General features: G+C 49.9%; 3 protein-coding genes across 4 annotated transcripts; 2 read left to right on the forward strand and 1 right to left on the reverse strand.

Moving 5' to 3' along the window:
- Nucleotides 1-2,487: 2,487 nt before the first annotated feature.
- LOC112883834 (ankyrin repeat-containing protein At2g01680-like) lies at nucleotides 2,488-6,607 on the reverse strand. Of its 2 annotated transcripts, XM_025949445.1 has the most exons (5): nucleotides 6,108-6,607; nucleotides 5,109-5,998; nucleotides 4,937-4,966; nucleotides 3,593-4,203; nucleotides 2,488-3,471 (listed from the first exon to the last, which is right to left on the reverse strand). In XM_025949445.1, exons 2-5 carry the CDS (start codon nucleotides 5,920-5,922, stop codon nucleotides 2,710-2,712), a joined length of 2,217 nt encoding a protein of 738 aa, XP_025805230.1. In that variant the 5' UTR covers nucleotides 5,923-5,998; nucleotides 6,108-6,607; the 3' UTR covers nucleotides 2,488-2,709. The 2 variants fall into 2 exon arrangements, with proteins under 2 accessions (XP_025805230.1, XP_025805927.1); XM_025950142.1 differs by lacking the exon at nucleotides 4,937-4,966 and having other exon boundaries at nucleotides 6,108-6,606.
- A 2,783-nt stretch (nucleotides 6,608-9,390) lies between these two features.
- LOC112898061 lies at nucleotides 9,391-10,477 on the forward strand. The gene is made up of 3 exons (XM_025966470.1): nucleotides 9,391-9,662; nucleotides 9,753-10,369; nucleotides 10,412-10,477. Exons 2-3 carry the CDS (start codon nucleotides 9,959-9,961, stop codon nucleotides 10,475-10,477), a joined length of 477 nt encoding a protein of 158 aa, XP_025822255.1. The 5' UTR covers nucleotides 9,391-9,662; nucleotides 9,753-9,958.
- Nucleotides 10,478-17,441: 6,964 nt separating this feature from the next.
- On the forward strand, nucleotides 17,442-19,169 carry LOC112878996 (GDSL esterase/lipase At5g33370-like). Its single transcript, XM_025943312.1, has 5 exons — nucleotides 17,442-17,687; nucleotides 17,805-17,932; nucleotides 18,035-18,277; nucleotides 18,397-18,649; nucleotides 18,758-19,169. The coding sequence occupies exons 1-5, from the start codon at nucleotides 17,447-17,449 to the stop codon at nucleotides 18,991-18,993; spliced, it is 1,101 nt and encodes a 366-aa protein (XP_025799097.1). The 5' UTR covers nucleotides 17,442-17,446; the 3' UTR covers nucleotides 18,994-19,169.
- The last annotated feature ends 27 nt before the right edge of the window (nucleotides 19,170-19,196 follow it).

Raw genomic sequence — 19,196 nt, forward strand, 5'->3', positions numbered from 1 at the left:
GGAGATGGCATCTGAAATACGGAGCAAACAGAGGGGTGTTCTCAGGAATAATACGTGGCCGGTAGAAGATTAGTTGAGGTGTAGCGTCGGCACATATAGTTGGTGCAAGTGCCCTGCCATATGATTGACGTGGTGATAGGAGGTCCCAACTGGAAACGCCAGAAACAAAAACAATCAGTCCGGGAGCAGCAGGCAATGCCATGAGAACGACACGGGAGCTAGCTAGCGTACGTGCCCGACAGGCATCTATTGGACTCTGGTCTGTGCTGTACAGCGATCGTACGCTATTCTCGAACAATAGAAAGGCCTACCCTCGCTTGGTTGATCCATGGAGGTGTCGACATCTCGGGAACGGAGGATGTCGGCGACGGCGACCGTCTAACGGTCCGGGCCGCTGGTTCAGGTAATCAGGTATGGCTCTCAAGGGGGCGGGCTTGCCCCTCCTGTTTTCCTTCAAAAAAAAAAAAGGTATGGCTCTCAAGTCTCAACAAAAGCATTTCGCCCGTGTCTTTTGTAAATTTTTATACATGTCAGATTAAACTACTTGCAGTCTTTAGCAATCCTTGGTTGGCTTCGACCAGACGGGAGGAAGAGAAGAGGTCGACGATAAGCGATGGCAGAACAAGACCGAAAAGGGAAGCTCTGTAGAATCCGAATGAAGAAACCCCTTGCAGGTTGCAGCTCCGTTGCTTGCGGTTGCAAGGAAATCGAATACGCCATCAACTACAGTTGGTGTGCTAGCAGCGGGGGCCTACCCTGGAGTAGATTTTTCTTCGTTGCGTCGTTGCTCTACGGCACACTACCGCCGTATGTACTCCGGCATGAGGTGCGCGCGCCTGTGCTTTCTCCAGCGCATATATTCATCAAAGAAGCACGGAGCATCACGCATGCTGGCGACAGTCGATCTAACCATGATGTGGGTCAGTGCAGGTTCAGAGATCTGCGTCAGAGAGGGAAAAATGGCTCGTCGTGTTGGTACGTACTGAGCTACCCTCCACCTTATCGAGCTCTAAGCTTTTTAACAAAAAGGACGCAGCAAACTGTTACACCCCATCGATCAGAAATGACACGCTCTCTTCTATTTTGCAAAAGGCTGGAATGGAAAATGGTAATGATGCCCCAAATGCGAAAGCGACACGGTACCATTTGAAGTTAACTACATCGTGCGAGTTAATTAATAGCACTAGCTTCAATCTGCCGTTAGCAACAAGTGCATGCATAACCTTGGGTACGGCGAGCTGGACGATCTCTATCTGATCCGGGCAAGTACATCACTGCGCAACCGCGAAGAAAGGAAGGGTTTCGACACCCTGGTAATTCTTGTAGCATGGTTGATCTGGAAAGCAATTAAAGAAATAGGAGAGTTTTGTTTTTATCACCGTGCGAGTAGTGTGGAAGAGATCCGATGTTTAGTTGAAGATGAGGTAATAGCATGGTTTCACGCAGGGTTCAGGAGCTTAGAAGGGATTACGATCGCTCTAGGTGGTCGCACAATTGTTTCAGGGTGATAGCTTTTCGAGTTTGGGTGCGTAGGGTCCGGTTTCACGTCTCCGAGACCATTTGAGATCTTGTAACAACTTTCTTTCCCTTTTAATAAAAAAACGTGCTAGTATGTCACTGCCGACACTGGTTTGTTTTCCACCCGTGGTCCAGTGTACTGGTTTGTTTTCCACCCGTGATCAGTGTACCATCAGAACCGTTCGTTAATGAGACATGGTAGGAGCCTACAGGTGGATCGGAGCGACCTGCTGCCCGTCTACTCGACACGACGCATTCCCGCAACCATCCCCTCGCATGCAGCCACAGCTATAAGAAGGCGTTCATGGATGATTATTGTATGATTCTGCTCGCGCGGCGGAGATTGGTATGCTGATCAAGTCACACGAAACCCAATCATGCATACCGAACGCGAAAGCAAAATGACGGAGCCGCGGCGCGTACTCCCAACCGGGTCTCGTACAAACCGGGATTTAAAAAGTCTGCAACGTCTAAAAAATTAATTGACAAGCACAACCAAACACAGCCAACACCTGCAGCTGCAGTTTCACTGCAGGAATTGAACTCAAAACCTACTCCTGCCTCGCGTATAATTTTCTTATCATCTCACCTACACAGCACATATGATTCTAGATAGTATATGATTCTAGATAGGATGCTTTTTATTTTAAACTGATCCATGAAGAACATCCAGAACTAAAGAGAAACTTTTAGTCCCGGTGAGTGACTCATCACCGTCCAAAACTAAAAACTAAAGAGGAACTTTTAGTCCCGGTGAGTGGCTCTGTACTTGGTGGGATGATGAGCAATCGCTAATGACTTTTGCTGTCTAATAATCTGTTTGCTTGTTGCTCTCATGGCTCTGCCGCTGCATGACTGGCAGATTGCCCTGAGGTTGCAGCACTGCTTTTGGCTCTTCTTTTTTCCCCCCCTAATCTTTGCGCGTTTTCTCAATATTATGCATTTTTCTCAGTATTATGCATTGTAATGTGGCCGTGTTATGCATTTTTATGCATAAAAATCGTATTATGTCCTGTGTATTTGCATAAGCTAGGTGTATGCCTTCTTATGCATTTTACAATGTTAATAATAACTGAATTACAGTGTGAAGAAAATAAATTTACATGGCTACGACCACCATCACCACCACTGTTTTTCCCCATAGATAAACCACTAGAATATATATCACCGACCGCCCGGTCTCTCTTCGAGTCAGCCGCGCGGCTGCTGCTGGTGGTGGTGGTGGCTCCTCAAATGACCTGCCAAGCCGAAGATCACAACGAAGGGCCAAAACTTCTTCAGCAGCCGCAGCAGGATGGCCCCTCCTGACCACCGCAGACACACCCAGAACCCCATCCTCGCGTACAGAGGCCCCGACACCGCGAACAGCTTCTGCAGGCTCTCCGCGTTCCTGTAGATGAGCAGCAGAGGGCTGACGACGCAGATAGCGATGGCCGTGCCGCGGGCGACGGGGGCCAGCACCATGTATACGCCCAGCGCGAACGCGATCGTGAGGCAAGTGACGGAGCTGGAGACGAGGAATAGCGAGAACAGGAAGTGCTTCCGGCGGATGGGCAACTCCACCATCGCGATGCCGGAGTACATGAGGCCGACGGTGGCCGACGAGGACAGGATGAAGGCCAGCGCGCTGGCCACCACGAACGCGTCGAAGAACCACCACCGCCCGGCGATCGCCGGCGCGCCGCCGCCGCCGGGGTCGCCCGGCCTCCAGTCCCCTGGCAGGCGGGTGAACGTGGCGCCAAAGGTCATCGTCGCGATGAGCACCGAGCCGACGGCGAGGGTCCGGCTCGCGTCCGTCAGCTTGGCGGACTCCTCTCTGTGCAGCTCACCGGCACCGGCTTGTTCCGCTGCCTCAGCACCTGAATCTTGCTTGCCACTCAACTTGTCACCCCGGCGACTAGAATGCTTGGCACCCACACGCGCGAGCGTGCTGTAAATCAGTTTGTCCCGGTTCTGCAAAAAGAAAAAAATCAGTAACGGATGATGAGCATGATAATAAAGCAAACAATTAAAGAAAAATCACAGGCAAAGCACAGCAGAGAGAGAGAGAGAGTGAGAGAGAGAGAACTTATACCCGTCCATAGAAGAATCCTTTACGGATGTTGGCCATGGCCAAATCCAACGCCGTCTGGCCCTTGTTGTTCCTTAAATTCAAGCACACCCCCCGGTTGGTCAGCAGGTTGCAGAGCATCCGCAGCTTCTCGGCAGCCACGGCGAGGTGCAGCGCCGTGTTGCCGTCCTCGTCCTGGACGTTCATGATAGATGCACACTCCGGCCTCCGGCAAGCGTACCTCACCACGCTCGACCCCTCGTGCTGGACGGCGGCGTGGAGGAACGTCCGCCCCCGGCCGTCGCGCACGCCCACGCAGCCAGGGCACTCCGTGAGAAGGACGTGGACGGCGGCCGTCTGGTTCGTGACCGCAGCGACGTGCACGGGGAACAAGCCTTCGTTGTCCGGCTGGTAGGCCATGGATGGCTGGGCATCCAGCAAGGGCCATGCTGGGACGTTCACCATCCTCTTCTGAAACGATACTGGGGCGTTTCGCAGCCAGGCAAGGCGAAAGCACCATCTGGGAATGTATGTCCTTTGCTCCACGGATACGGCAAAGTGAAGAGGGGTGCTGCCGTTTTGGTCCTTTTTTGTGCTTAGGTCCTTCTTCCAGGCGAGTACCATACGAGTCATACCTGCAAGAGAAAAAAGGTACATGTATTTTGCATTAAATTAAACGGCAAAAAAAATAGAAAAATGTAGTAATATAGCTTAACTCTTCATACAAAAACTTAAAATGGCATTGGGTTAGTTTTTATACCCAATGCAAAGAACTTAAATGCATACTTCTAAATTAACCACATCTACCGCCATAATTAAAATAACCTAAAGCACTGTTTTGCATCGTTCCACGTGCATTTCACCTAAACATTAATTTAGGTCTCTCTGTAACAAATATAAAAATGCGAGTAAAACCAAAATAATCTGCAAGTGTTTTGGTTCTATAGAGGAATGTTATAAGACATAGTCAAAATATACATAACAATCAGTTCTGCATCCTAAATTGTACGCACTTCACAACGTTATATCATCTATATATTTTCTAAAAATATTACTAGGTGCATGATTTTATAGTATAGCTGCCGTCATTTGTGACTGAATCCACCAAACTATCTTAGCGTGGGCAAGGTGTTATTGAAAAGTGACTCCTTGGCTCCTTGCTCTTGGTCATATATATGTGGACGAATCACAACTGTGCTATGGAAGTTGGTAGAAGTTTCGTTTCTTTTAATAGACCCAATTTTGTGAGCTGAAAATGTAATTTAGCAGCCTATTTATGTGCTAAGAAGACTCTGGAGTAGGCATTGGTGCATCTGTCCTGTCCCTGGTTTTCCTTTTAAATTGCCTGGTCCAAGATAGAAGTAGTACTCCAACATCTAATGGATGAAATTTGAGGTCCTGGTTCAAAAAATAAAGAGGGCCAAATTAATGGCTGTATGTTTTGCTTTTTCAAAAATTAAACGACAATCACTAAAAATTATTCATTTTCTAGCATGTCATGTGAGGATTAATGAGTCAAAAGGTATAGAAAGAATGCCACCTTCTCCGTGCAGAACTGCAGCATGTAAGGCATTCTGGCCGCTGGGTCCGGAGTAGGAGGACACCAGGTTGGCATCCGGACCAGAAGCATCATACAATTGCTGCGCGATGTTCTGGTCTCCTTGCGAGACGGCCAGGTAAATCAGCGAGGTGTCGTGGCAGCGGCACGCGATCTGACCCAGCCGTGGATCCACCCACAGCAGCAGCCTGACCATGTCCTTGTCGCCGACACCGACCGCCATGTGCAAGGCCGTCTCCTGGCGCTCGTTGGTCCTCCTCAGCGCCTCCGCTACCCTGCCGTGGCCGGCGTCCAGGCCCAGCAACGTGACGAGATGGAACAGCATCCTCAGGTTCCCGGATCTGGCGGCCTGATGCAGCGGCGTATTGCCGCCGCTCCCCGCCGCAGGTGACCCATCCCGGAGATGCCGGCGGGCTTTCCCGTAGATCTCCACCGCGCACCTCGAGCAAGAGCGCCCTTCTAAGGCAAGCTCGCGGGGCGCCGCGTCAGCGTGGGACCAAGACACGATGTGCTCCCCACCATTGTTGCGATTGGGCGGCATAGCCGATACTATTGCGCCGAGGTCTTCTTCTTCCTCGAGCCGCTTGCGGTTGCAATGCGCGCACCACGCGGGCTTCAGCGGCTTGAGACGCACGACGACAGGTGGTATGTGCTGCGGATTAACGCTCCTCTGCTCGAGGTAGGAGGCGAAGGTGTCGGCTTGCGCACCATTAGCCGTCGAGGCGGAAGCCTCGAAGGTCGGAGGGGGGCGGCGGCGGCTCTGCTGCCCCGGTTGGCCGGCGCTGCTCGACACCATCGCCACCGACGACAGCTACGTCCCGTGTGCTGTGGTGAACTATTGCAGAGCTCTTGAACAGCACGTGTGCAACCCCCTGCCGCGGGCCATTAGAAATCAGTGACTTTCAGTTACGGAATTGGGGGGTGGGTCAGCAAGGAGCATCCAGCTTTCTGTTTGGGATTTAGCGGCGCTGCGAATCTTACCGCGTTCTGCAGGCGGCGCTGCTGCTCGCAGGTTCCGGATTTAGGATCCCCGTGTGCGTGTCTGCTTGAGCGCGCTCATGGCCTCTTTGCTGCACCTGTACAGTGGGCGGGAACGTGCGCGCGGCGCCACGGACCGTGGCGAGGCGGCGGAGGAGGAGGAGGAGGGGAGGGGGCGGCGAGGGGGAGAGGTCAAGGGAGCCGAGCTGCTGGTGCCGCGGGCCTGCGGCGGGGAGGGAAGACCGAAGCCGAGGTAGGTGGATCTGTGGATGGTAGACGGGGAGGGAAGACCGAAGACAATGGGTTCCTTTTCCCAATTTTTTGCCAAGCCGGAGCCCGAGGTCGAGGCCTACGCGGGGAAGAACAGGCAGACGCTGCTCGCAATTTCCGCCACGGGACTACGGGAGGACGCGGAGGGCGCTATGGCAGCCGCACTGCCTAGTAGTGCCTCTCCTCCTACGGCGCCGGGCCTACGCGGGGAAATTGGCATGCATTCTGTCTCAGCGTTTTTCAGTTAGTTTACTGATAAACATGTGTGGAATGTTAACAACTCTTGATTAGCTTTCAGGTAAACTCCTCCAGCAACTAGCATCGACTGTGCTTTAGTTCTGCTACAAGTTTCAGCCCTTGACCACCAAGCCGTAAGTTATCAGTGCAGAAATTTATCCTTGCGTGTACGGGGATAACTGACTAGATCGACTTTCCTCGTACAGCATGGGAACGAAAGGTATACCCGGCTTCTCGCATGGAGCTCCCTGATGAGAGGAAGCAGCTCCTGTAATTTCCTTTCCACGCAAGATCTCATCCGCGTCATACAACTCCTCGATCGTCTCACTCACCGGATCATAGAATCCCATCCTCCTCCCGGTGCTCAGCAAGATCCTGCCATCCTTCGGATCAATCGCCAGCGGCATCACCGTATTCGAAAGAAGCGAGTAACCAGGTGATGCTTTCAAGCACACCACGTACGCTGCATCCCACTCGCCATGCTCCAGCTTCCACATCACCAGTTCGTCTGCCATCAGGTCTGCAAGGACGACGCACAGCTTCCCCCCAAGCTCCACCACGACCAAATGCCATGCGCTTCGGCTGCTCCAGTTCGCGACATTGATGTGCGGCGGGCAAGGGATGACATCGAACGCCTCGGTGGCGACGTTGAAGGACACGATGGTGTACTCGCTGCTCGGGCCCAGCGAAGGGTCGCTCATCCAGTATAGCACCCCCGACACATGAGCCGGTGGCAAGTTGTTCACGGGGAGGGGCGGGGCCAAACCCCCTGGAACCCAGACCCAGGCCTGCAGTGTCACACAGAGCATGTCAAGCGATACTGACGGGATCTGAAGTTCTTTTAATTCGTACAGCATCGTCACAGCAACATGCTCCTAGTTTAGGCCTTGTTCGTCTAACAGGGGTGAAATCCCCAAAGGGAACCAACCCAGGGAGGGATTGGGTGAATCCCTCCCAAGTCACCCAACCCTCTTGGGATCAAATCACCTTCCTTCCTCTAATCCCTCGCTTCAAATGTTGCGTTCGATTAAGACAGGGATTGATAAATTTGTTAATATTAGACACAGAGTAGTCATAAATAATTAAGTGTATCAACTATTTTACATCTCTACTCATCTACTCATGTATAACAATTTGAGTGCAGCCCTCATGAATTCTAAGAACTCAAAATGTTAGAACTGAAAGTGTTCAGAAGTAAACAAGATCCAATAGACATCCTCATAATGTAGTTGCGGCAATCGGTATCATTCCAACTTGAGTCGATTATAGTTTTCATATTCAACTAATCCAACGTTGATAAGCTTCCATTGCACATCTGAAATGAAGGCAAATAAACATCTTAAACATATTTTTGAAAATCTAATATTCCAAAATCACAATTTAGAAAATTATGATGGCCGAAAGAATCTCTCGTCTCAAAAGAGTAACAGAAATATCTAAACCAGGTAACTCACCCAGTGGGTTATTTAGACGGTTTTGGATTGGTCGATGTAGAATACCCGGTTTTATAGGTGAGAGGATTAACTAGATACATTCCAAATACTTAAAAAAATTATTTTTCTTATGAGGTGTTTTAGCAGATTATCAATTCTATTATTAATACCAAAATATTATTGGTAATCGTCAAAACGCACCTTCTTTCTGCTCAATGTAGAAGGAATTCCTCCCTCTATACTATCAATTGAGTAATATACTGTAGCACTGACTAAAAAATATATAAAAATGCTATCGGGCGATGCGGAGAGAAAATATAGAGTGCTAGACATGCTCTTGACACGACGGACAAGCCGAGCCTCCGCGCGCGCCCGCGCCGCCGCCTGAGCAAACTCTAGCCCTCTGCGTTCTCGTCTGCCTCCAGGGCTCTGCCTAACGGGCGCGGGGCGCCTGAGCTGCCGACTCGCGGTGCGGTGCGGGACCTCCCCTCGCAGGCTCGCACCGCTTTCCGCGACCTCGCGGATCTCCGCCTGTTCTCGGGCTCAATTGCCGCCCCGACCCAGCTCCTCGCTCCTCACCTGCGGCGAGGTGTCGCAAAACCCAGGCACCAGTGCGGACCCGCTGCTCGGCGCCTCCCGGTTCCTCGTCGCCGACGTGCTCGACCGCGGCCCCGCGGCCGTTTTGCCGCCAGCTTCCCCAACCTCCGCTGCCTCTCGCCCCTCGCCGCCGCGGAGTCCGACGGGCTTATGGCTGTCCCCGGTGGGACGCCTGGATTCGCAAGAGCAGCAGCTCCAATGGTACACGGATCTAGGCCTCCGACTTCACTCCGGCGCAACTGCGGATGATAGTGTGACGGTGTCACCGACATTGGCCTCACCATCGTATCCCAGGCTGCAAGCAATTGGTCAGATGGGATCGTGGATGTGGACCGGTGCTGTGCGATACATGAGGGGCTCAGCATCGTCAACGGACCAACGGGAAGCTGGGGTCTGTTTGGATCCAATGAAAGGGAAAGAGAAAGTGTAAAATTTTTTGCTCTTTTGCACTTTTTTTTTTACTTTTGGATCCAAACATCCCAAAGTGCAAAAGGGCAAATGCTACCGTAATTTTGCTAATTATGGATTAATTAGGCTTAATAGATCGTCTCGTCATTTAGTCCTCATCTATGTAATTAGTTTTTTAATTAAACTATATTTAATACTTCTAATTAGCGTCCAAACATGTGATGTGACAGGAGCAAAAATTTTGCCATTTGCCGTTATCCAAACAGACCCTTGGTCAACTAGTATTTATCAAGCAAAGTCCATGGTGCTCGGAGGTTGGAACCTGGTGTAAATTCTTCGATTTCAACCCAAAGGCAGCAACTTTCTTGATACTCAAAAGCAGAAGGGCAAAATATCAAATTTGGTGCCCGTGATCACCGAAATTTGGTGCCCGTCATTCAACTTCAGAGTTCAGACAAAGGGGCACAGAATAATTTCTTCAGTGCTCAGGATCTGGTAATTTGAAGCACAACCGAGAGCTCTGGGTTGATAACAAATTGAGATTTCCCTGAGGAACCTGCAAGAATGAATTTTCCGGTCACACTCTGATTGATTGGTCCTGAAGAGAGCCATGGTACAGTGCTCAAACTTGCTGGTTTCTCTGAATTGAGTTGCTTGTTTCTGTTTCTGCTTTCTGCTAATTTTGAGCTGCTCTAAAGTTCAGCGAGGCCGAGGCGCGTTTCATCTGCTGCAGAGTTGGGCCAACTTGTCACATACCATGGCCCAATAGCCGAAAGGCCCATCTCAGCAATCTGGAACATATAAAGCCCGCACACATCCTGCCAATCTTTCCCATCGCCCGCGCTCTCCCAACTAACCAGGACAACGGCAAGGTTCGGAAAGAAAGAAGCAGAACAAGAAACCAAGAAAATGGCCGCCGTCCGGGGCGGCGTCTGCTCCGGCGGCAGCACCAACACGCGCCACGCCGCCCACCTCTTCCCGCTCCCCTGCATCGGCGAGCCCGCGGCCGCCTCTTGCTTCTCGCCGGGCTCCTCCGTGGCCCGCTCCAAGGCCTTGCGGGCTGCAGCGTGCTACACCTCCGACGCCAAGACGGTGCCCGAGGTCGAGGCCTCCGCGGGGAAGAACAGGAATATGCCGATCGCAATTTCCGCCACGAGAGGACGCGGCGAGCGCTATGGCAGCCGTCAGGCCTCCTCGTACGGCGCCGTCCCGCTCACCCACCGCCGTCCCGCCTCGTCGTCCCTGGGCACCCGCGGCGGCGGCGGCTACCACGAGCCCCATGGAGGCGATGCCGCCTTCTCATCCATCACGCGGCGACTGGTCAGTTTTTTGTGTTTTTGGTTTCCTTTTGCGTTGTTCCAGTTCCAGGAGTTTCTTGCTGGAGACAGAGTTGGTTCTGATGTTTCTTGGCTCTTGGTCTGCCTTTGATCTCAATTCCTCGAGACGGAGTTGGTTTCCAGGTTTCGTGGTTCTTGATATGCATTTGCAATTCCTTCCTTGATAGTTTGCGGTTCTTGAATCCTGTTGGAAGCTTCGAAAATTGCCAATACATCGTGTTAGCTTTTATTTTCTGGAGCAGAGGCGGTTTCTTGGATGTGCGTAGTTTCGATCTGAATTCATTTCTTAATAGTTTTAGGTTCTTGAATGCTGATATGACATGCTAGTTCTTCTTTCCTGGAGTAGAGGCACTTTCTTGGATGGTGGTGCTCAGTTTCGGTCTTAATTCCTTTCTTAATTGTTTGAGGTTCTTGAATGCTGTTGGAATACCAATATATCATGTTGGTTCTTTTCTGGAGTAGAGATATTTTCTTGGATGGAAATTCTCAGTTTCTTCCATGAATTTTAGGAACAAACGGCTCTATCTCTCATCATTATATTGTGTCCTGCATAAATTCTTTCATCACCTAATAGTTCTGGAGTATTAAAATTGTTTGGAAATCCATATGCTAGTTAATTGACAAGCAGCAGATCTTGCACCTTGGATGGTTTGAGATTGTTCTCTGTTCATCGATTCTGGAAGGCCAAAAATAAAAGCAATATTTCTGACTCATCTTGCTGTCTACATTTATTTGTTAACTTCATCATCTAACTAAAATTGGATTACTTAGTGTTTGATTCCATTCAACTGTTACATGCAACTCCCAGTTTTGTATGCGCTTTATTTTTTTAATTTCTCTGTCCATTTGATCTTTCATAGCCTGCAGTGATTCAGTAATAATTTATCCAAATTTTCTACTGCAGGAAAACTTGCAAGGGAGGTTGCCAACCAGAGCACATTTCACGAAGCCTTCTCCTTCGGTGCAAAACATCAGATTGCAGACAACCAGGCATCCCTCTTTGCTGGAAAGGAGAGGTATCTTCTCGCTTGTCTTCTCCATTCATAGATCAGCCACATATTTTTCATGCAACTCCAGCTAGGTTATGCGTTAATATCTCTCCTCACATATTTTCCATCAATATACGGGTACAATAGGTTCTGTCAGTGACTGGAGATTCACTAAGGCCAGAGGAAAGGAGAATCAGGTTTATGATCAGAACAACTGGCAGACTGATAATGTTTCATCTCGTATATCATCAGGTTTGGCTTGAATCTCCTGGGGTTTATCAGTTCTTCAGCGTAGTATGAAATTTAGAACAATCATGTATGTTGCAGCTCGTGATTGGAATTTTGACTTTGATGGTGCCTTTGAAGGTAGCAAATGCAGTCCGATATTCATGAAACCGTCCGGTACACCCCAAAACATCAGAGCACAGACACCCAGGCACCGTTCTCTGCTGGATAGGAGAGGTCGATCTTTTTTCTTGTGTCCTCTGTTCATAGATCAACCGCACATTTTTCTTGCAATGCATTTTCAGTAAACCAATTTCAAATATGCAGTTGGAGGGGCTAATCCGGTGCCTCGAAGATCCATCCACATGGCTGCTCCAGCTAGACTGATACACCAATCCCCCTCACATAATCGCCATCAACATGTGGATGCAATAGATGCTAACAATGACTGCATAGTTCCTAAAGTCAGTGAAGGGAAGGATGAGGTCAATGAACAAGACTGGCAGATGGACACCATGTCATCTCATGTATCCTCAGGTATTGGCCTGAATCTGTTAACGTTCATCAGATCGTCAGTAAAATCTGAAATTTGGGAAGATCATGTTTGTTGAGCTAGTGATTGGAATTTTGAGTTTGATATTGCCTTTGAGGGTAGAAATCATAGTGCACATTTGGTGAAGCCTTCTGCTATGCCGCGGAACATCAGAGTACAGATACCCAGGCATCCTTCGCTTCTGGATAGGAGAGGTAGCTCTTATTGCATGTCTTTTTTTTTCTTTTGCAATGCACGTTCGACAAATCAATTTCAAATATGCAGTTGACAGGATCAATTTACCTTTTATGTGCCAAGCTTGTTCCTCAGATAATTTACCATCAACATGTGGATGTATTCGATGCTATCAATGAACAGAAATTACCCAAGGTCAGTGAAGATGATCTTTTTAAAAAAATTGAAATATTTGCATCAGGAGTTCGTTTATTAAGATTTCTTCTGTTAAATTGGAAATTTGGTATGCATTCCTTGGTGCATGCATTTTGTTTTTTCCAGTTAGTTTACTGATAGGTATGTATGGAATGTTAACAACTCTTGATTACTTTTCGGCTAAACTCCTTTTCAAGCAACTAGCAGTGATTGTGTTTTATTAAGTTTGCTGTTCCTTTACTATCCTAATAGTGTTTTTTTTTATTTACAGTCTACCCGTTTTGACTCTTGACATCAAAACAATATATAAATTTATTACCTTTCAGTTATGCTTTTGCAGAACATCTAAGTTCGATTTTGTTAGCTAATGTGTTCTTAGTTTTTATAATCTCTGTCCAGATATTAGAGGGCCTTTGCCCTTATTACCCTTTCAATGCAGCATTCTTTGATCTAGGAACATATTTGCCGGTGTTGAGTTTGGTCCCTTTTTCTATCAAATTAGGATTTCTTTAGTATTGTACCATCCAGCAGTAGGATTTCCACTTGGCAGTCCAGATTCAAAAAATAACATAACTTGTTTGTTTTCTTAGGGTTGTGTTTTGACCACCAAATGTGTTAGCAATCCTCTCCCACAGCATCAAACAGTAGCAAGTCTGCTCCAGGGCCCTTGGGTAAAGTGAAAGGAAAAGTGGGCATTGTCCGTTCAGCTTCAGCTCACATATCAGGTGGTACTGTGGGCGCCAAGAAGAAAGAAGCTTATATTACCACTTTGGGGGCCGGAGGTGGGTACGGGGACCCTCATCCTCCACCTTTCTACAAGTGCGAGGTGTGCCGCAAGGGGACGACCTTCTACAGGCTCAAGTGCTGCCGTCTGGTGGTATGAGTGCTGTGGCTGCGCGTGTGAACCTGCTGAAGATGAGGAAGACGAGAAGCTGCTGCAGTCCCGGAGAGGCAAGGTGCAGGCTGGCAAAGAGAAACTGCCCAAGGTGAAGCTTGTAGGTTCAGATCTTTTCCTATGGCAGCCGTGCTCCTTCCCTGCAGGGCTAATGTTATGCATGGCGAAACGGACTGGGAATCACCTGCAGTACTACTTTGCACCGGTTGACGAGCTTATGAACCCAAAAGTCAGAGTGGTAAGAGCAACGGTCTACAACTTCCGTCAACATGGACGGAACGCTAGATCCCTGTCAGTAAGAGATGAGCTCCTTACGCGCAAGCAGTTGTGCTAGCAAACATGTATCTCCTTTCTGTACATGCATTGCATGGTACAGACTTTAACAGAATGTTAGAACTCAGAAAGTGCAGCTAGTGCCCAGGAGAACTATCTGCAGATAGAATAGCAGATGCTCTTGTTTCCACTGGGCTCTTAGTTTTTTCTGTAAACCTGTAACCTCAGCAATCTGTAAGGATGCTTGTACACACGAACCATAAGTGGCTGTCAATATGAGCTGAGCAGAGTTTGGTTGGCGAGCTCGTGGTTGGTTAATTGCTTTTTTTTTTGTTGAGGGACATGCAAATTTAGACAATGTCATCTCAATGAAAACATTGCTATCCACCACTTTCTGACTGTAACTACTCTAGTTTGTAATGTGCTGGATTGTTCATTCAGTCTAGAGGGTGGCTCCGTGGCTAACTGCCGCCCCGTTGCCCTTTTTAGTGGACTACTGTAATTCACTAATTCTGTAAAAGTTAGTCCTAGCGCTGCTAAATTTGTCTGTGATATGAAATGGGCAATATGTTTCAACTAGATCCAGGAATCGGTTTAGGCTTTCCAGATGCTTAGTACCAGTAGTCGCAAACATGCATCCCTTGTGTGGTCGAACAAAACAAGAAGGGACGTCAGGTGGTGTTTTGGAGTGAAATACCATTGGTTAGAACATTAACTTATTTACTCGTCTTTTAGACTAAATTTTCGGTGATTTTAACTCATTTGTTCGCAATATTCATAGTATCAAATGATCGCAATGTTTAATGTTTTGTTCGTTGTACATTATTATTTGTTCGGTATGTTTAAAATTTTGTTCGTAAAAATAATTATTTGTTTGTGTTGTTAAATTTTTTTCCCTGGATCCAAAATTAATTATTTAGTATTAAAAAAATAATTTTTTCGTATTATCTAAAAATATGGTCAAGTGTGGTCTTGTTTTAAAAATCTTGTCAAAAGAAACACAGTGGTGCAGGCAGAATATAATTTGAATATATATTTCAATATTTATAATTTTTTAATTTGAAATCTTTTTGCATGTGGATGATGTCATCAATTTGTCTGCGCATGCATCCCTTATTCTCTCGTGGGAGGACTACTCGCGATACTATTTTAGCCAATCAAGTTTGTGCGATTGATGAATTAGACTATGCATCTGTTTGTTGGGCTGACAACCCATTTAATTGCGCACAAAAAAGTACTCTTCGGGTGATGGTCGTTGGTTTATCGCCTCTTGCGATATATAACCACACCCGCTGTGTAAGCCCTCATGGCTCATCCGCTTCCGCCTCCCCTCGCCGTGTCAGGAATGCAGGAGTTCGGAATGGCGCGGGAGGTTCAGTTGAGTTCAGGCTGCAGATGTTCAGCTCCTGAAGGAACTAATAAGTCGTCGCTTGCCCGAAGCCAACGCCGAGTTCCAACACGCAAGGGAAGCAGGACTGCGCTGCATCGTCCGATGCCCTCATCCCATGGTTGTCCTCAACCTTCGATCAGTTTTCGCGCCAGATTACAGTTTCTGCAGCTTTTACAGACCAAGAACAGCGCTTATCTTTTGTTTCTGCATCGGCCTATCCACAAATTTACCTGTTCTTGAGAATTGCAGCATCCTTCACTCTGGCATCCGGGCCTCTAGGCTCTAGCTGGCGCCCGCGTAGCCACAGCGCAGTAGTGCTCGCGTGGCGGGTAGTACTCCCGCTCCCACCAGTTTTTGGTGGCAAATCATCCCCCAGTGCCGTGCCGACTGCGTATCTGTACCGCGGCCGTTTCGTCCGGTGCGGCGTCCGCCAGTCGGAGGTGTCAGCAGCAATGAATCGCGGGGCGACGCCGATTACTCCTCCAGCATAACTCGTTGCTTGGATCGGAAAGCTTTTGCAGGGAAAGGCTGTACAGTACAAGAGGTCAGATTTGGAAGAAGGAATCAGAACCAGCTACTACTTGGCCACTTGCTACGACGGTGGTCATCATTGGCGATCTGATCAAGCAAGAAACAGAGATGTCACTGTGGGTGAACAGGCACACAGGTAAAAAAAATCTGTCAGGGTACATTCGATCCGAGTTTCCTGCACTGCTGTCTGTAAAACTGCAACACAGAATACGATAGATCTACTGGATCTGAATCCCCGCAGCGCGAGGTGGCGACTGGTCGGTAAATTCGCTTTCCTATTCGCGCCTCTCCTCGACGGCGTACGTGCGCCGCCAGGTCAGAGTTCCAGCAGGGGCACAGCACGCGGCAGTACGATCCGTCTGTCATGCGCCGGTGCTCGCCCGGGTTTTATTGCGGATACAGGGGTACTGGGTAACTGGATGACCATCAGGAAGGAATTCAGGACTGCAGCACGCCGATGGATGCGATCCTTGTTCCTGCGTAGCGGCACGACAGTTCTGGGTTTGTCACCCCACTTCAATCCCCAGCTCGATTTCACCAGGGCATGCGATGGCACAGTACAGCCGCCGACAATCTCTTCCCCTTCGAGAAATCACAGCAGTAGAAACTAGAAACGAACACTCTACACGCTGGCATGCGTTGCACCAGGGCGAAGCTTCTAACATTCTTCCCCATCGATTTATGGGTTTCACATGGCGTGCTGGTTACCCTGCGTTGCCCATGGAGTCGGCCCCTTGCAGCGTAATGAATGGAAAGCGGCATGAATACTGTAAATAGACTGGAAGGTGTGTGTACTCTTTCTGGTAAGTTCTTCATGGTAGGTGCCGGTTGAATCGCCCCTGCTCTGCCGGAATTGAATGTAGGTGAACGAACCCGGTCTACTTGTATGAACAGTACACTTATTCCAGTGAGATAGCGACACGGTAGGGAGCGCCTCTGACAGATGGATGCGCTCTAGGAACTTCAATTTTGCCTGGCTGTGAATCGATCTTGTTTTCCACCTTCACAATAGAATTGTTGGGTTAGATGAATTGGTAAAAGAAAAATGAAAATTGTGTGGAGAGAAAACTCATGCTGAACCTTTATCATCAGTTCATCGGTTCAGTGATTAGAGGAAAACAACTTGTAGACAGTGAAAGTTTTTCACAGCATTCTGCAACCAAGGGCAAATTTGGGGTTAACTAACAACCGTTCTTCTCCTGTTTCACTAACTTTTCTTCCAGCATGCCTTATTTTCCTGGTACGACAAAACGTATCTTTGAATAACTAAATGGACCATCCATAAGTAGAACGAATTAATCCAGGTCTACCAGATTGGTTTTAGCATTAAACCCTTCTTGAATAACTGAAAAACTGTCTCTCCTTCCCTGACGCCAAACAACACAAGCGACGAGCCAAAAAGATTTTCGATCGTACGAGTGTCAATATCGCCAATTAACAGCTCGTATCTGAAATCTAAGACCACTCTAGCCGAGCAATCCATTCTTATTGGTTGTGAACAAAAAAGGCTCCTGCGACCTGTGCTGCAACCACACGCGGACACTAGCCCCTGCTGGGCTAGCTGTTGGGGCACATGATCCAAGGCTGCCCAGTGTACTAAAGGCGGCAACCACACAACCACCTCGCATGTGTGCATTTGCTAGGGGTGGCCAGTGAGCAGTGTGGCCGTCATCAGCCTGGTGCAGGGCAAGATGGCGATCGAGGCCGTCGTCTTCCTCTATAAATCGCACGATCGCCACCTCCATCTCCTCCCTGAGCACGCGCAGGGGGTAGGCTGCACTTGGGCGTTCCTCTCTAGCTAGCTTGGCATCTGGCTAAGAATTGTTACACGAACGATGGACGCTGCTCTTGGGCGTCTGCTCGTCTCCGTCCTCTGCCTGCTGGCGGCGGCCGCCGAGCCGGCGGCGGCCGCGGCGCGGGCCTTCTTCGTGTTCGGGGACTCCCTCGTGGACAACGGCAACAACAACTACCTGCTCACCACGGCGCGCGCCGACGCGCCGCCCTACGGCATCGACTTCCCCACGCACCGCGCCACGGGGCGCTTCTCCAACGGGCTCAACATCCCCGACATCATCAGTAATAAGCCAGTGCCTTTAGTTACTTTGATCGTCTCTCTCGCCATCGTCCTTCAGAAAAAATAGTTGAATTGCTTGTGTCGCTTGCAAGGAAGTGTGCGCTGACGTTTGCTTTTAGGCGAGCACCTCGGGGCCGAACCAGCGCTGCCGTACCTGAGCCCGGAGCTCCGGGGGGTGAAGCTGCTCGTCGGCGCCAACTTCGCGTCGGCCGGCGTCGGGATCCTCAACGACACGGGAATACAATTTGTACGCACGGCCGGTCGCTTCCCTGTGATACACACACTCCAATTCCAAATAATTCTGACGTGCTGCCATGACGCATCATGTTTGTGGTCGATCATCGAGCAGGTGAACATCATCCGGATCGGCGACCAGCTGCAGTACTTCCAGGAGTACCAGCGGAAGCTGAGGGCCCTCATCGGCGAGGAGCAGGCGGCGCAGCTCGTGAGCCAGGCCCTCGTGCTCATCACCCTCGGCGGCAACGACTTCGTGAACAACTACTACCTGGTGCCCATGTCCGTGCGCTCGCGCCAGTACGCGCTCCCGGACTACGTCCGCTTCCTCGTCTCCGAGTACCGCAATATCCTCTCGGTAAACAGATCCACGCGCCCTCCTCCTCTCCGGCAACCGCCGCCGCCGCCACCGGCCGACGATTCTTTCGCCTGATCGATGTGCTAACCGGCGGGTCGCCGCCGCGCGCGTGCGTGCAGAGGCTGTACGAGCTTGGCGCGCGGAAGGTGATCGTGACGGGGACGGGGCCGATCGGGTGCGTCCCGGCGGAGCTGGCGATGCGCAGCCCGAACGGCGAGTGCGTGGCGGAGCTGATGCGCGCCGTGACCCTCTTCAACCCGCAGCTGGTGGACATGGTGCGCGGCCTTAACCGCGCCATCGGCGCCGACGTCTTCGTCACCGCCAACACGATGCGCATGAACTTCGACTACATCAACAACCCGCAGAGATTCGGTGGGTCGTCGATCGTCGTCGCCTGCGCTGATGAACACGCACGAACCCAAGATTCTTGACGTGGCTTATAGCTTGGATCTCTTTCTCTCGTGTGGTTTTTGTCTGCAGGGTTCACGAACGTGCAGGTGGCGTGCTGCGGGCAGGGCCCGTACAACGGGATCGGGCTGTGCACGCCGGCGTCCAACGTGTGCGCCAACCGGGACGTGTTCGCCTTCTGGGACGCGTTCCACCCCACGGAGCGGGCCAGCCGCATCATCGTCGACCAGTTCATGCACGGCAACACGGACTACATGCACCCCATGAACCTCAGCACCATCCTCGCCATGGACCGGGAGGGGCTCTAGATCGATCTTCCGGCGTGGCCATCAGCCGGCTAGGGGGGTGTACGTACGTGTCACGTGCCCGAGCACAGCGTGCACCGTACAACGGCAGCTCAATCTGCCTGGATTAGTGCCGTGTCGTGACCCGATCGAGTGTGAGTGTGTGACAGTGTATTACTGATATATTTGTCATGGATTTAACATAAATTAGTAATTGGTTGGGATTG

Source organism: Panicum hallii, chromosome 1 (assembly GCF_002211085.1).
Source record: "Panicum hallii strain FIL2 chromosome 1, PHallii_v3.1, whole genome shotgun sequence".
NCBI lineage: Eukaryota > Viridiplantae > Streptophyta > Magnoliopsida > Poales > Poaceae > Panicum > Panicum hallii.